Source organism: Hemibagrus wyckioides, linkage group LG05 (genome assembly GCF_019097595.1).
Source record: "Hemibagrus wyckioides isolate EC202008001 linkage group LG05, SWU_Hwy_1.0, whole genome shotgun sequence".
Lineage (NCBI taxonomy): Eukaryota > Metazoa > Chordata > Actinopteri > Siluriformes > Bagridae > Hemibagrus > Hemibagrus wyckioides.
This window is the reverse complement of record NC_080714.1, coordinates 1,701,759-1,721,758: the sequence shown is the minus strand read 5'-3', so window position 1 is coordinate 1,721,758 and position 20,000 is coordinate 1,701,759. Positions and strand designations below refer to the sequence as shown.

General features: G+C 44.4%; 1 protein-coding gene across 5 annotated transcripts in view; it reads left to right on the top strand.

Annotated features, from left to right (window-relative positions):
- si:ch73-138n13.1 (titin homolog) overlaps window positions 1-20,000 on the top strand; it is a 64,563-nt gene that overhangs the window by 31,441 nt on the left and 13,122 nt on the right. For all 5 annotated transcript variants that reach the window (XM_058390099.1, XM_058390097.1, XM_058390096.1 and 2 more), the window contains exons 7-9: window positions 17,816-17,925; window positions 19,460-19,583; window positions 19,900-20,000. The exon at window positions 19,900-20,000 is cut by the window's right edge and continues 65 nt beyond it. In XM_058390099.1, the coding sequence (XP_058246082.1) occupies window positions 17,816-17,925; window positions 19,460-19,583; window positions 19,900-20,000 (335 nt within the window). The remainder of the gene's footprint in view (window positions 1-17,815; window positions 17,926-19,459; window positions 19,584-19,899) is intronic.

The following is a 20,000-nucleotide window of genomic DNA, read 5'->3' as shown; positions in this document are numbered from 1 at the left end:
TCACTGTTTGCATGTCAGACAACCATTTGCTAAACAAACTGCTGTACACACACACACACTCTCTCTCACACACACCCACACACACACACACACTCTCTCTCACACACACCCACACACACACACACACTCTCTCTCACACACACCCACACACACACACACACTCTCTCTCACACACACCCACACACACACACACACTCTCTCACACACACACCCACACACACACACACACACACTCTCTCACACACCCACACACACACACTCTCTCACACACACCCACATACACACACATTCACCCACTCACACACCCTCACACACTCTCACACACACACACACACACACTCTCTCTCACACACACACACACACACACACACTCTCTCACACACACCACACACACACACACACACTCTCTCACACACCCACACACACACTCTCTCACACACACACACATTCACACACCCACACACACACACTCTCTCTCACACACACACACACACACACACTCTCTCACACACACCCACATACACACACATTCACACACCCACACACACACACACACTCTCTCTCACACACACACACACACACACACACTCTCTCTCACACACACCCACACACACACACACACACACTCTCTCACACACCCACACACACACACTCTCTCACACACACACATTCACACACACACACAAACACACACTCTCTCTCACACACACCCACACACACACTCTCTCTCACACACACACACACACACACTCTCTCACACACACACACACACACTCTCTCACACACACCCACACACACACACATTCACACACACACACCCACACACTCTCTCGCACACACACACACACACACACACACTCTCTCTCACACACCCACACACACTCTCTCTCACACACACCCACACACACACTCTCTCTCACACACACCCACACACACACACTCTCTCACACACCCACACACACACACTCTCTCACACACACCCACACACACACACATTCACACACACACACACCCACACACACTCTCTCGCACACACCCACACACACACACACTCTCTCACACACACCCACATACACACACTCTCTCACACACACCCACACACACACACACTCTCTCACACACCCACACACACACACACACTCTCTCACACACACACACACACCCACACACACACACACTCTCTCACACACACCCACACACACACACTCTCTCACACACACACACACCCCCACACACACCCACACACACACACACACACCCACACACTCTCTGCACTGCACCTGCTTCATCTGCTTGCTTTGTTTCTGCTGTTCATGACCTCTTCTGCCTTCACTGTTGACTAGGAAGCAATCTGTGTAGTGAAGGGGGTGTGGCCTCAGTGTGTCAGTCACAGTGAGGGGGTGTGGCCTCAGTGTGTCGGTCACAGTGAAGGAGGTGTGGCCTCAGTGTTTCAGTCACAATAAAGGAGGTGTGGCCCTAATGTGTCAGTCACAGTAAAGGAGCTGTAGTCTCAGTGTGTTGGTCTCAGTGAAGGAGGCGTGGCCTCAGTGTGTCAGTCACAGTGAAGGAAGCATGGCCTCAGTGTGTCAGCCACAATAAAAAAGGGTGTGGCTTCTGTGCGTCAGTCACAGTGAAGGAGGCGTGGCCTCAGTTTGTCAGCCACAATAAAGAAGGGTGTGGCTTCAGTGTGTCAGTCTCAGTAAAGGAGGCGTGGCCTCAGTGTGTCAGCCACAAATAAAGGAAGCATGACCTCAGTGTGTCAGTCACAGTGAAGGAGGTGTGGCTTCAGTATGTCAGTCACAGTGAAGGGGGTGTGGCATTAGTGTGTTAGTCACAGTGAAGGAGGCATGGCCTCAGTGTGTCAGTCTCAGAGAAGGAGGTGTGGCCTCAGTGTGTCAGTCACAACAAAGAATGGTGTGGCTTCAGTGTGTCAGTCTCAGTAAAGGAGGTTTGGCCTCAGTGTGTCAGTCTCATTGAAGGAGGTGTGGCCTCAGTGTGTCAGTCTCATTGAAGGAGGTGTGGCCTCAGTGTGTCAGTCACAGTGAAGGAGGAGGTGTGGTCTTTTTAAGGAAGGTGTGGTCTGTTTAAGGGAGGTGTGGTCTCTTTAAGGGAGGTGTGGTTTTGATATATTGCATTATATTGGAATTAGCTGTAAATTATTTTCTATCTAATTGTTGCTTTTGATTATTTTGAAAGATTTGTTTATTTGTTTATTTTGTTGTTTCAGTGTTCATGATATAAAAATTCATGACAAAATAAATATGCTGGAAGAGAGCTGGGTAGAGCACTAGGTAGTAACACTGCAGCCTATATATCACTACTCTCTCTCTCTCTCGCTCTCGCTCTCCCTCCTCCCCTCTGTCTCTCCTCCCTCTGTCTGTTTTCTCCTTCAGTGTGAGTTGTGTGCTGCTGGGTTGCGGAGTCAGGAGCATTGACGCATTTCTCCGCTACCTGCCAGTACCTGCAGTGACACACACACACGTGAGAACGAGAGAGAAAGAGAGAGAGAAAAGGGAATGTGAACGAGAGAACGAGTCACTGTGAAGGGCGAGACATTGTTTTCCAGAATTTTTCTGTTTATGAGGATTTAATTCGAAGAGCTTCAGGATGACTGAGCGGACGAGCCGTAAGGAATAACCCGTGTGCGTGTGTGTGTGTGTGTGCTGTGGAGTCTCTGCGGAAGTTTTTCCCTGAGCCGCACATCGGAGCGTGTGAGTGTGTGTGTGTGAAGATCTGCAGAGCAGAATTTGCGAAGGATTGAAAACGAGTGTGTGTGAGAGTGTGTGTGAGAGTGTGTGTGAGAGTGTGTGTGAGAGTGTGTGTGAGAGTGTGTGTGTGTGTGTGAGAGAGAGTGTGTGTGTGAGAGTGTGTGAGAGAGAGTGTGAGAGAGAGTGTGTGTGTGTGTGTGTGTGAGAGAGAGTGTGTGAGAGAGAGTGTGAGAGAGTGTGTGTGTGTGTGTGAGAGTGTGTGTGTGTGTGTGAGAGAGAGTGTGTGAGAGAGAGTGTGAGAGAGTGTGTGTGTGTGTGTGAGAGTGTGTGTGTGTGAGAGAGAGTGTGTGAGAGAGAGTGTGAGACTTGTCTCAGTTTACCTGACGGCTCGAGCTCTTAAACAAACAGTGTGCAGGTGTGGTGTTTGGGTGTTTAACTCTTTCCAGAGTGACACAAAAGTTTATTTTTTACTTTTTTACTTTTCGGGAAAATTAGAGGATAAAGGATTTTTATCTGTAACTTCAGACTTTAAGTAGAACGAAGCTTTAAGGCATCAGACCTCGTCTTTCTCTGTTAAATAATAACTGTTTTTTTTTTGTTTTTTTTGATTGAGTGGCGAGCGCGTCCGAGCTTCAGTCTGATTCCTGCGTCTCTTTTGGGATTTTTTTCCGTCTCTTTGACAGATTTGCGATGATCTAAACCCTCACTTTTCGAGCCGCACTGTAAGTTTGCATGCGCGAGTGCAGCGGCTTTTGGCTCGTGGTTTCAGACTCGGCTTTATTTAGAGGAATATCATTACAGAGCCACTGTTAGAGAACGAAAAGGAAAATAAAAGCTCTGGACTCGGGTGGAACAGAGCGAAAGACACTGAGGAGTCAATTTGGGACTTTCACACGGAAGACTTCAGGAAGTCTGTGGTGCTCCTGATGAGCTGAGATCGCTGCTGGTGCCATACGGCTTAATTTCTTCTCATCTTTTTATTCTAAGAAGCAGCGTCTGTCCTCCAGCGGGACTTTTCCGGGACGGAGTCTTGCACGTGTCTGTAATTCTGTAAAAACATGAACAGACAGAAGTGACTCTTCTGCTCGTTTTGCTCCGAGAACATTTCCTCAAAACTTTAAAGATCTCACCTGGAGACCTCCGAGCTGTTAGTGTAAAGGACCTGCAGGAGTTTGGAGATGGATTATCTGGGAGATAAGCTGACGGTGGCGCACACGCAGGTGACGGACTGGGTCGGTAGCATGCGGCGCTCCCTCCAGGGGGCACTGACGTTCGTCTCCAACACCGTGGACAGAGCGCGAGGAGGAGAGGAAGGAGGCGGCTTCAAAAGGGCTGCTTCGTTACGCAGTCTGGCCAATCGCAGCCGAGAATCCATCCGCAGGTTCAGCGTGCGCAGCCGGCAGCATCTGCGCAGGCGGATATCGTCCACGTCACCTCCGGGCGCTCCGAATTCCGTAAGAACAGAGCACGCAATCCAGTTCACACACAACGCACACAAGGGCTACGATGATGTTACCAATATTTTCTATCATGTTTCTATCTTGAGTTCTGCTTTAATGCTAATAATGCTAACATGCTAATCCAATCACGGTTCATTAGCATGTTTCTAGCGTGAACTAGCTAACTTCTCAAGCAAGCTTAAAGGTTTGTGTGATAAAAATGAGACCCGGCTTGACAAACAAGTTTTGAAGCCGCTGAAATGTCACTCTGATGCAAATTCACCTGTTGAACCACCATTCAGACACCTTCCTGATAAACACTGTGTTGTATAACTTGCCCCACCCACTTTGTGTCACTGCTGGTTGCTCCGCCTCCTGATGCTGGAAAGCACCTGCTCTCTGACAGCAGTGTATTACAATGATTAAAGTCAAAACGATTAAAGATCAAAGCAGGAAGTGATGTTATGGGTATTCTCTAATTGGTGGTGCTTTCAGATGCTAGCATGTTGCAGTGCATTGTGGGTTTGTTTTTTGTTTTTTTAGCTAACACACTGTTAAACTTTCAAACAGAGAAATAGTGAAGTTTCCATAAACAGGGTGAAGATTCTGGAGTATGTTTTAATGTTCAGATATTTTCCCTCATTAGCTGCTAATCACGTCAGGTATTTGAGACACACCCACTTTTGTTTTGTTTTGTTTTGTCGTGATGGTGTATGTTGCTTTTATTCAGCTTCAATTGAAACTCACCGGTCAGCAAACATGGACGACTAACACACTCGGGGAGGGAGTGCAGTTTGCCCTCTTCCACATACATTACAGATGTTTAAAGACTTAAGATCAGATTCTTCTCACGTGTGTGTGTGTGTGTGTGTGTTAATCATCCTCCAACCTTCATCAGAATCTTCCTCTTCGTATCAGTCAGACTTCCTGTTACTTCAGTTCTGAGCTGCTTGTGTTACTTCAGTAGTTTAACACGTTCCTCTACACGGTAGAGTTTATGAAACAAAGCTCTTTCTCTCTCTATTGTGTGTATATTCGCTCTTCTTCCTGTTCTCCATCAGCGGCATGTTAGAACACAGCGCTCCATCTGTCTCGACACATCTCTCACCCTGTTCTACCTGAACACCCAGCCTTGTTTTCTTCTCTCTCTTCACGCCGAGCTCCACTGTGAGGATCAGAAAACAGCAGAACAGAGTGAAAGAAGAAGGTCTAACTGGTGTAGTGTGAGACGTGTTGACCTTTAGGATCAGATGACAAATTTAACGGTGTCTTGAAATGGTCAAAAATTCCCATAAACATACTCCTAAACCTTGTGGAAAGCCTTCCTAGAAGAGTTGAAAATGTTATAGCTGCAAAGAGCGGGGCAACTCCATATTACATTCACACTTTTGGCAATATAGTGTATCTTAGATTATCAGAGCAGATTCATGATCAGAAACCACCTTCTGACCAATCACAGCCCAGAACTCAGCAGTGCTTTGGGGTAACAGCCAATAAACTAAACTACAGCCCCGTGTTACATAATCCTGCCTCCTGTAATTTGCATATTAAAGGTGTGATATGTAACATCTTCCTTATCTTGAGCCATAGTCATGTATTTAGTGTATTTCTTCTTCAACGACTAATTCCTGTAGCTTTGTGCTATATTTATTATTATATAGGCTAGATGCTGTATGTTTGAGTATGTGGTACATTTTTCCGGCCCAGAAGAATAAAAAGCTCTGACCACATTTAGAACAGATCTGCACAGTAATCACGGTCAGTCTGAGTCACAGATTCATCTCACATGAAGCTCACGAGGGACGTAAATGTTACAAACAGACGCTTTAAAATGTGCTAATGTTAGGTGTGTACAATTCTGTTTGTTAGAGTTACTATAGTATATACTGTTTGGTGTGTGTGTGTGTGTGTGAGTGATCAGTGAGAAAGCTGTAAACAGGTCCAGGAAGTGCTCAAATATAATCACTTAACTAAGTTACACCAAGCACATGAACTGATTTATTAGAAGCACACCTGCAGAGATCATGTGAGTCACTGAGACCACACACACACACACACACACACACACAGGATTACAAGATGCAACATGAAGGGACTTGATCGTGATTTTCCAGTATTTTCTGTCCCCCCGGCTTCGCTTTTCAGGAAATGTGTGTCAGTGTTCAGGTTTCAGAAACGTTAATTTCTTTCATTACTGCTTTATACACACGCACGCACACACACGCACACGCACACACACACACACACGCACACACACACACACGCACACACACTGCATCACTAATATGTACAGTAGTGTATATATATGCACATATAGTGTACTAAGGAAGCACCCTTGTACTGTTTAGTTGTTCTTGCTCACTGCCTTTTATGAAGTTTTGTGGGCGGGGCTGAATGTTAAATTACGGGGACAAACTTCTTCACAGGGCATTTAAATGCTCAGCATTAAGTGTTAATGCGGCCGTTGCTATAGTAACCATGAATAAAAGACAAGACGAGGTGACGGAATTTTTCAGGAAGATCACGATCATGTCCCTTCATGTCGCATTCTGTAATCCTGCATCCCACTCTCTCTCTGTGTGTGTCTGTGTGTGTGTGTACACCTTTCACAACATTGTCCACTTATCTAGAACTCTAGTTTCCTGATCAGTGACACATCTGTTACCTTTGAAGCGCGCACACACACACACACACGCACACACACACACAAGGACATACAGTAACAGACTGGGTGTGTCTTTAAGCTTTAAGACTTACATAGAAGTATTCACATGCATTGTGTTATCAGAAACACACACACACATATATATATATATATACACACACACACACACACACACACACACACTCTGTGCCTTTCAGTCTTTCACGGCCAAACTGCCTGTCGACTTTTCCTCACGTCTTCCATCCGTTTATTGTTCCCGAACTTCCTCCAGCACTCCCTTCCTGTTAGAATAGAGAGAGAGAGAGAGAGAGAGAGAGAGTGTGTGTGTCTGAGGGTCTTCCATCTCTCTCTTCTTTCTTTCTTTCTTTCTTTCTTTCTTTCTTTCTTTCTTTCTTTCTTTCTTTCTTTCTTTCTTTCTTTCTTTCTTTCTTTTCTCTCTCTCTCTCTCTCTTTCTTTTTTCCTGTCTTTCTTTATGTCCCTCTCTCTTACTCTCTCTCTCTCTCTCTCTCTCTGTTTTGGCAGATCTTTATCACTCCAAAGTGCATTATTAAAGTCAGTATTAAGAGTCAGGAGTGTGTGGGCGTGGCTGAGCATGTGGGTGGGGTTGAGTGCAGGATGATTGACAGTAATGTTTCTCTGCCAGTATAAACATCAGCACTACAAAAGAAGGTGGGAATAAAAAGTGAAACACTTCAACAACACAAACCCTGCCGGGCGTGTTGGAGTATGTCTATCAGAGAGTGTGTGTGTGTGTGTGTGTGTAAAATATGTGTTTGTGGTTTGTGAACACTTGACTGATCATTTCCAGATAATTCTGGATGTTTTAGGGAAACAGAAGTGGCTTTTCATTTTAAAAGGAAACTTCGCGGTTCTCTAAACGAACTACGATTAACCAATCAGAACGAGTCTTAACGAGCTAGCCTGTGGTTTAATACCAGAATTCTCCACATGCTGGAAAACTAGAGATAGACATTTAACGTGTTCCTGCGTCAGTCTCACTAACTCTAGCATTAGACTTGAACAGAAGGATCTGTCTCAGCTTCCTTCCTGATCTACCTTCTTGTATAGGTTGTGTTGAAGGATTAAACCCCCATGTGAACTTTTCCAGATCCACCTCCAGATCATCAAAAGTAGCAGAACATTGGAGTCACATGACCTCATTCATAAGTACGACTGTTTTGAATATCTAACAAAGCGTTAATAAAACCTGTGACTCTGTGAAAGGAGATGGTGTATCAGAGATCAGAGGGGATTAGTCAGAGAAGCAATGAAGAGAGTTGGTGTATCTCTGAAGGTGCTGGAGATTCCCTGGAGACCTTTACAGGACAACCACAACTTTCATCCTTCACATCGCGGAGAGAAGAAAGCATTTGAATCTCAGTGTTGAGGCTCAGGAACCGTAGGGAGAAGGTTCTCTGGTCTGTTGAACGTTGTTGCCGTGATACAAAGTGTGAAAGCTGATCTTCACCGTGATGAGCTGTGAAGCATGGTGGTGGTAGCATCAGGTTGAGATTTTACTCTTGGTTTCATGTTTGTTTTACTGCTTTGCTTTCCTGCCCAGTGAGGTACCTGCTCTCACCTGATCCAGGTGTTAAACATCACAACAAGACACCGCCTCAGTAACCAAACAACACGTGGTCACTGGTGCTCCTGTGGTAGATGCATTATGGGAGTTTTTCCACACCTTCTCCTTCTCCGTCTCTCAGAACACTGCTGATGTTTGCACACTCAGACCTTCGGACATGTTTTGTGTTGAATTGGGGCTCCACCCAAACCCTGATATGAGCCTTCAGGGCATTGCAGCTCCCATTCTTCAGGAACACCACTCCCTTTGTGTGTGTGTGTGTGTGTGTGGCAGGTATGCAGTCACACAAGCCCCGCAGCGTGGAAACAAGGTGTGTGAAGGTGTGCGTTCCTTCACAGCCTGTCACATCAGCCTGGACAAACTACAACAACACTCAGATGTTTGAAAAGTGTGTTAGCACTCAACAATAACACGCACAACTTGTTTTTTTCTTTCTTTCTACTTCCATGGAATTTTTTAACACTTTCTCCGGGATGTATATTTAACACATCCTTTTTTCATCCTGATTAAAGATTCTATTTCGTTCTGTAAAGTGAAATAAACTTCTCCTTACTTTAAGAGAACTATGTCGGAGCGTCTGCTGTACGCCTCCCTGCGAACGAGCGGTTGATATAGAAACCGTACTCTAATGAACCTATTCTGACCAATCAGAATCCAGAATTGAAGGTGCTGACGCTTCTGACCGTTTCCGTGATCACTCTGTTTACGCCGGACAGCTGGATTACTGGCTGCTGTTAGCGAGCTAGCGAGTGTATTGTACATGAACCCTCCTTTCAGTGCAGTGTTTATTTGGCTAGTGCTAAGTGATAGCAGCAAATGCAAATTTCATGGCCTGAGATCCTTTCTCTTTCTCTCTCTCTCTCTCTCTCTCTCTCTCTCTCTTTCTCTCTCTGTCTCTCTCTCTTTCTCTCTCTTTCTCTTTCTCTTTCTTTCTCTTTCTCTCTCTTTCTCTTTCTTTCTCTTTCTCTCTCTCTCTTTCTCTCTCTTTCTCTTTCTCTTTCTCTCTCTGTCTCTCTCTCTCTCTCTCTCTCTCTCTCTCTCTCTCTCTCTCTCTCTCTCTCTCTCTTTCTCTTTCTCTCTCTGTCTCTCTCTCTGTCTCTCTCTTTCTCTTTCTCCTCTCTCTCTCTCTCTCTCTCTCTCTCTCTCTCTCTTTCTCTCTCTCTCTGTATGTGTGTGTGTGTGTGTGTGTGTGTGTGAGTGGTAAGCTTTTTCGCATATGTAGGACGTGTGTGTGTGGGGTAAGCATTTTTGCATATGTAGGGCAAGTGTGTGTGTGTGTGTGTGTCTGACCATTTGTTTGTCTTTCCTGAGAGGAAGAGAAAAAGGCTGCAAAAAAACAAACAAATAAAAAACAAAACCCGCATACTGAATAGTATCCTGTATACTCCACACACACACACACACACACACACACACACACACACACAGAGTTTGGTACTGTACCTATTATTTTAGATACACAATCTCATAGATTTTTACAATACATTATCCTTAACTCATAGCTGTGTGTGTGTGTGTGTGTGTGTGTGTTGAAACACCCACTGTAGCTCATTAAAACACACACGGCTGAGTGCACATGTTTATCACACACAGTTGTATTTCTATGAGCTCGTCTCACTGTTTCCATGTCGTCTTCTCAGATACCTCAGACACACACACACACACACACACAGGACCGAGTCTGTCATTAAACAGGTTCCAGCCATTTTGTAGTTGTTTAGCAGGAATGCAGGAGAACACAGATTGTTGGATTTGTTTCTCTGAATGTTCACACCACGTTGTTCTGCCTGAGGAACTGTGTTTATTACCTATAATGCACTTCAAGCTCAAGCTGTTTCTTACAGTTTTATTATACGCTGCTTACAAAACACATCTCCATACAGTGTGTTTAACTCCAACAAACACTGCAGTGTTTCAGTGTTCAGGGTAACGCTGGTGTCTGTGACTCACACGACACAGATGATCATCAAATACTGCACGCGGGTGAAAAACTCTCAAAGTCAGTGGAGTCGTGGGTTTGAGTCAGGAGTCTGAATTAAATGTTTGAATCACAAGTTTCATCAGTTTGAGTCGGGAGTCTGAGTCGTAGGATTGAGTCGGCAGTCTGAGTCGTAGGATTGAGTCAGGAGTCTGAGTCGTAGGATTGAGTCATAGGGTTGAGTTGTAGGATTGAGTCAGGAGTCTGTGTCGTAGGATTGAGTCGGGAGTCTGAGTCATAGGATTGAGTCAGGAGTTGCACTGATAGTTACTTTAAGTAAATTTGAATCATTTGTTACTTTAGAAGGCTTACTGTACGTGTGTCATGTTTTATTATATGATTCACACAAACAGCCTCACAACACTAATCTGTCTGCTGTGTTCAGTGACTCTTTTCTCTCTGAGACTCATCAGAGTCACTCAGGAGTCAGTTAGCAGGTTCATAAAAATGATTACTTTGATGTTTTTATTATAATGAATTCTAACCCCAGTGAGTGTGATGTGCTCTGTGTAACACTTCCTGTTTCCTCTCTGCTTTACAACTTAACAAAATGCACAGTGTTTTACACACACACACACACACAGACACGAAAACACACACACACACACAGACACGAAAACACACACACACACACACACACACACAGACACGAAAACACACACACACACACAGACACGAAAACACACACACACACACAGACACGAAAACACACACACACACACACACAGACACGAAAACACACACACACACACACAGACACGAAAACACACACACAGACACGAAAACACACACACACACACAGACACGAAAACACACACACACACACACAGACACGAAAACACACACACACACACACACAGACACGAAAACACACACACACACACAGACACGAAAACACACACACACACACAGACACGAAAACACACACACAGACACGAAAACACACACACACACACAGACACGAAAACACACACACACACAGACACGAAAACACACACACACACACAGACACGAAAACACACACACACACACACACAGACACGAAAACACACACACACACACAGACACGAAAACACACACACACACAGACACGAAAACACACACACACACACACACAGACACGAAAACACACACACACACACAGACACGAAAACACACACACACACAGACACGAAAACACACACACACACACACACAGACACGAAAACACACACACACACACAGACACGAAAACACACACACACAGACACGAAAACACACACACACACACACAGACACGAAAACACACACACACACAGACACGAAAACACGAAAACACACACACACACAGACACGAAAACACACACACAGACACGAAAACACACACACACACACACACAGACACGAAAACACACACACACACACAGACACGAAAACACACACACACACACAGACACGAAAACACACACACACACACACAGACACGAAAACACACACACACACACACAGATACGAAAACACACACACACACACAGACACGAAAACACACACAGACACGAAAACACACACACACAGACACGAAAACACACACACACACACGAAAACACACACACACACACGAAAACACACACACACAGACACGAAAACACACACACACAGACACGAAAACACACACACAGACACGAAAACACACACACACACAGACACGAAAACACACACACACAGACATGAAAACACACACACACACACAGACACGAAAACACACACACACAGACATGAAAACACACACACACACAAACACACAGAGACACGAAAACACACACACACACACACACACAGACTCACACACACACACACACAAGCACACACACAGAGACACGAAAACACACACACACACACAGACACGAAAACACACACACACAGACACGAAAACACACACACACACAGACACGAAAACACACACACACACACAGACACGAAAACACACACACACACACAGACACGAAAACACACACACACACACAGACACGAAAACACACACACACACAGACACGAAAACACACACACACACAGACACGAAAACACACACACACACACAGACACGAAAACACACACACACACACAGACACGAAAACACACACACACACACACGAAAACACACACACACACAGAGACACGAAAACACACACACACAGACGCGAAAACACACAGAGACACGAAAACACACACACACACAGAGACACGAAAACGCACACACACACAAACACACACACAGAGACACGAAAACACACACACACAGAGACACGAAAACACACACCTACACACAGAGAGACACGAAAACACACACACACACAGAGACACGAAAACGCACACACACACAAACACACACACAGAGACACGAAAACACACACACACAGAGACACGAAAACACACACACACACAGAGACACGAAAACACACACACATACAGAGACACGAAAACACACACACACACCTACACAGACACGAAAACACACACACCTACACAGACACGAAAACACACACACACACAGACACGAAAACACACACACACACAGACACGAAAACACACACACATACAGAGACACGAAAACACACACACACCTACACAGACACGAAAACACACACACACACGAAAACACACACACATACAGAGACACGAAAACACACACCTACACAGACACGAAAACGCACACACACACAAACACACACACAGAGACACGAAAACACACACACATACAGAGACACGAAAACACACACACACACCTACACAGACACGAAAACACACACACAGACACGAAAACACACACACACACACAGACACGAAAACACACACACACAGACATGAAAACACACACACACACAAACACACAGAGACACGAAAACACACACACACACACACACACAGAGACACGAAAACACACACACACAGACACGAAAACACACACACACAGAGAGACACGAAAACACACACACAAACACACACACAGAGACACGAAAACACACACACACACACAGACACGAAAACACACACACACACAGACACGAAAACACACACACACACAGACACGAAAACACACACACACACACAGACACGAAAACACACACACACACACAGACACGAAAACACACACACACACAGACACGAAAACACACACACACCTACACAGACACGAAAACACACACACACAGACACGAAAACACACACACACACAGACACGAAAACACACACACACACACAGACACGAAAACACACACACAGACACGAAAACACACACACACACACACACACGAAAACACACACACACACACGAAAACACACACACACACAGAGACACGAAAACACACACACACACAGACGCGAAAACACACACACACACACACACGAAAACACACACACAGACACGAAAACACACACACACACGAAAACACACACACACACAGAGACACGAAAACACACACACAGAGACACGAAAACACACACACACACACACAGAGACACGAAAACACACACACAGAGACACGAAAACACACACCTACACACACAGAGACACGAAAACACACACACAGAGACACGAAAACACACACCTACACACACAGAGACACGAAAACACACACACACAGAGACACGAAAACACACACCTACACACACAGAGACACGAAAACACACACACACAGAGACACGAAAACACACACACACACACAGAGACACGAAAACACACACACAGAGACACGAAAACACACACACACACACAGAGACACGAAAACACACACACAGAGACACGAAAACACACACCTACACACACAGAGACACGAAAACACACACACACAGAGACACGAAAACACACACACACACACAGAGACACGAAAACGCACACACACACAAACACACACACAGAGACACGAAAACACACACACACAGAGACACGAAAACACACACACACAGAGACACGAAAACGCACACACACACAAACACACACACAGAGACACGAAAACACACACACATACAGAGACACGAAAACACACACACCTACACAGACACGAAAACACACACACACACGAAAACACACACACATACAGAGACACAAAAACACACACACACCTACACAGACACGAAAACACACACACACCTACACAGACACGAAAACACACACACACCTACACAGACACGAAAACACACACACACACCTACACAGACACGAAAACACACACACACACCTACACAGACACGAAAACACACACAAACCTACACAGACACGAAAACACACACACCTACACAGACACGAAAACACACACACACACAGACACGAAAACACACACACACACACAGAGACACGAAAACGCACACACACACAAACACACACACAGAGACACGAAAACACACACACATACAGAGACACGAAAACACACACACACCTACACAGACACGAAAACACACACACACACGAAAACACACACACATACAGAGACACGAAAACACACACACACCTACACAGACACGAAAACACACACAAACCTACACAGACACGAAAACACACACACACCTACACAAACACGAAAACACACACACACACCTACACAGACACGAAAACACACACACACACCTACACAGACACGAAAACACACACACCTACACAGACACGAAAACACACACACACCTACACAGACACGAAAACACACACACACACCTACACAGACACGAAAACACACACACACCTACACAGACACGAAAACACACACACACACACCTACACAGACACGAAAACACACACACACCTACACAGACACGAAAACACACACACACACACACACACCTACACAGACACGAAAACACACACACACCTACACAGACACGAAAACACACACACACCTACACAGACACGAAAACACACACACACCTACACAGACACGAAAACACACACACACACCTACACAGACACGAAAACACACACACACACACAGAGACACGAAAACGCACACACACACAAACACACACACAGAGACACGAAAACACACACACACAGAGACACGAAAACACACACCTACACACACAGAGACACGAAAACACACACACACAGAGACACGAAAACACACACCTACACACACAGAGACACGAAAACACACACACACAGAGACACGAAAACGCACACACACACAAACACACACACAGAGACACGAAAACACACACACACAGAGACACGAAAACGCACACACACACAAACACACACACAGAGACACGAAAACACACACACACAGAGACACGAAAACACACACACACACCTACACAGACACGAAAACACACACACCTACACAGACACGAAAACACACACACACAGAGACACGAAAACACACACACACACAGACACGAAAACACACACACCTACACAGACACGAAAACACACACAGACACGAAAACACACACACACAGAGACACGAAAACACACACACACAGAGACACGAAAACGCACACACCTACACAGACACGAAAACACACACACACACACACGAAAACACACACACATACAGAGACACGAAAACACACACACACCTACACAGACACGAAAACACACACACACACGAAAACACACACATACAGAGACACGAAAACACACACACACCTACACAGACACGAAAACACACACACACACACAGACACGAAAACACACACACAGACACGAAAACACACACACACACACACACAGACACGAAAACACACACACACAGACACGAAAACACACACACCTACACAGACACGAAAACACACACACACCTACACAGACACGAAAACACACACACCTACACAGACACGAAAACACACACACACACACACAGACACGAAAACACACACACCTACACAGACACGAAAACACACACACACCTACACAGACACGAAAACACACACACACACACAGACACGAAAACACACACAGACACGAAAACACACACACACACACAGACACGAAAACACACACACACACACACACACAGACACGAAAACACACACACACACAGACACGAAAACACACACACCTACACAGACACGAAAACACACACACACCTACACAGACACGAAAACACACACACACACACAGACACGAAAACACACACACACACACACACACGAAAACACACACACACAGAGACACGAAAACACACACACACACAGACACGAAAACACACACACACACACAGACACGAAAACACACACACAGACACGAAAACACACACACACACAGACACGAAAACACACACACACACACACACACACACACAGACACGAAAACACACACACACACACACGTTGATTGTGTTCAGCACACTGATACCTGTGGTGGTTGACCGTTAGAGACGTCTTCCTCTTTTTATCTTCTCTTCCTCTCTTCTGTGGCCATCCAGCAGCCGTCTCTCACGTCTCGTCACGTCTCACACCAGGGTACAGGATGGTTTATGGAAACAAACTCCTGTTGGGATAAAAAACAAACAGATAAACACTTAACACTCTCGGGGGCAGGAATACAATTCGAGTAACATTTTCATCAAACATTGTGTGTTTACTTGTACAGAGTTTGTGATTTTAACTGGTTTGGAATTTACAGTGTTTGGTGGTTTATGGGGTTTGGAAGACTAAAGTGTTACGGTGTTTGGGAGATGAAAGTTACGGTTTAGGAGGTTTCATGTGTTTCTGAAGTTTAGGTTTTCTGAGGTTGATGTATTTTAGGGGATTATGAGTTAGTGTTTATAAGATGAAGGTGTTTAGGTGATCCTGGTGTTTATAAGATGAAGGTGTTTAGGTGATCATGGTGTTTATAAGATGAAGGTGTTTAGGTGATCATGGTGTTTATAAGATGAAGGTGTTTAGGTGATCCTGGTGTTTATAAGATGAAGGTGTTTAGGTGATCATGGTGTTTATAGGGTGAAGGTGTTTAGGTGATCATGGTGTTTATAGGGTGAAGGTGTTTATAGGGTGAAGGTGTTTAGGTGATCATGGTGTTTATAGGGTGAAGGTGTTTATAGGGTGAAGGTGTTTAGGTGATCATGGTGTTTATACAGTGAAGGTGTTTATAGGGTGAAGGTGTTTAGGTGATCATGGTGTTTATAGGGTGAAGGTGTTTAGGTGATCATGGTGTTTATAGGGTGAAGGTGTTTAGGTGATCATGGTGTTTATAGGGTGAAGGTGTTTAGGTGATTATGATGAAGGCTTTTTCTTTCTGTGATAATTTTGTAGTGTATTTATAATGAACAGTGTTAATGATAAACACTCCAACACGTTATTGTTTATATGAAATGTATTTGTTTCAATATGTGTGTTTTTTGCCAGCTGTCTATTCTTTGTTTCTTCCAGTGTTTCAGTGCAGATCTGTCACTGACTCTGTCACTGACTCTGTCACTGACTCTGTCTCTGACTCTGTCTCTGACTCTGACATCTCTGTGTCTGTCCCTCAGGAGCATCTGAAACAGAGTGGACAGAACGAGGGTAAGGACACGGACACGCTGGTGCAGGAGACGGACAGTCAGTATGGGACATGGGACACAGGACTGCACACGGATGACAGGTACATACATATGCGCACACACACACACACACACACACTGTTACCTGTTTTAAAATATATATAACACACTTCCTTGGTGAAAAGATGGAAATGTTTCTCACCTTAGAGTCGGAACTCAGAAGACAAAGGTGCTCTTTCTTTGAGGTCACACTTCAACACACACACACACATATACACACACACACACACATATACACACACACACGCACGCTGCAAGATTTGCTGACTCATCCTTCCTAAAACATCACGCAAGCAATTTAACACCACAATCGATAGCCGCTTTGCAGAGAACGAGCCGTGTGTCTCCTGATAACAACCTGAGAGAGAGAGAGAGAGAGAGAGAGAGCGCTCTGAACTCTCAAACTCGGACAGAGAGATGATCAGATTGTTGTCTTTAAATGTAGATTAATGTCTGTGTGAGAGTCAGAGACTCCAGAGTAAAGAGGAAGGACGGTCCAGTGGGCTTGTAAATGACCGGTGTAACATCTGCTAATGATCCTGACGATCCTGATGATCATCTCTACAGGGTTTTATTGCACTTGTTGGTAATGATCCTAAATTCCAGCCCTAAACAGTGGACATATAGAGGAGTCAGAGGACAAGAAGGAATCTTTTACACACACACACACACACACACACACAAATCATTCAAAACCCTTCCGAGTTTCAGATCAGTCAACACGTAACATCAACACATTTAAATTATTAAAGTGTAATAACATTGTAATAACACTGTTTAAAGAAAACAAAGTTCAGTACAGTCACGTGGGATAAAATAATGATCTAGTGTGGGGTTTGTGTGGAAAATTGTTTATTTCAAATGCTTATTTCTGTAACAACTTAATTATTTTATTTTTATTTTATTTTTAATTCTTTCTTTATTTTTGTTTTATTTTATGTACTTTATTTTTATTTTGTTTTATTTTATTTACTTTACTTTATTTTTATTTAATTTAATTTTGTTTTATTTTATTTTATTTTTACATCTAGATTGAGTGAATTAATATATTAGCTAATGTTTACATAGTTTAGGATTAGTTGAAGATTTAAGTTAATTTCATTAGCTGTTAATTTTACACACACACACACACACACACCTTATGTAATAAAAACATGTATGTTGACGCTTGTTCTTCAGCAGTGACAGGAAGCAGCAGTAGAACCTCAGTGAGGATTATTTCAGCTCTCTGTTCTGAGGATCTTTAGTGCAGTAAAAGGATGTAGAGTGAGTTAAGAGCTGCTCTCCTGCTGCCCTCTTCTGGTCACTCGTGTGTATGACAGCAGATTTCCAAGCGGACGTGTTTGAGGAAATATTAAATGATAATGATTATTAATAAAATCTCTGATTGTAATGATTTACCAGGACACTTCCTAACAATTCGTCTGTTAATTTTATGTGGTGCAACACAATTAAAATATATTTCAAACAAAAATAATATATATTATAAATTATAACCACAATACTGAACTCTAGTGTGCTTTTTTGGAGAGTGGGGTCTCTTCGTTCCTCTAATTCTCTCGTCTCATCCTGCAGTCTGACCCCAGTGACTCCATCATCGGACAGCAACCTCGTCCCGTCTCCACGGAAACCCTCTTTGCCTCAAACCCCAGATCAGCTGAGCCCAGAGGAGCAGGAGGAGCCTCTGAACTTCCCACAGGTGCAGAAGCACACCTCTCTCTCTCTCACATACAAACACGTATCTAAATACACACACACACGCACACCATGTGCTGCAACAAGACATTAACAAAAATAGCTCCACCCCTTCAGCTGGAATACATCCACCTGACCCCGCCCCTTCAACTGTAATACACCCACTTGGCTCCGCCCCTTCCACTGTAATCCATACACTTGGCCCCACCCCTTCAGCTCTCTGTCCTTCTGAAACTCAGGCAATTCTCACTCACATTTGTTCTTATTATACTTTGTGTGTGTGTGTGTGTGTGTGTGTGTGTGTGTGTGTGTGTGTGCAGTCTCCCACAACCCTGCTGGACTCCAGTGCTCAGCGTTCTAAAGCTCAGCTGAGTAAGAGCTGTCGTCGCCGCAGAGCTCCGCCCTCTCGAGCTGCTCGTCA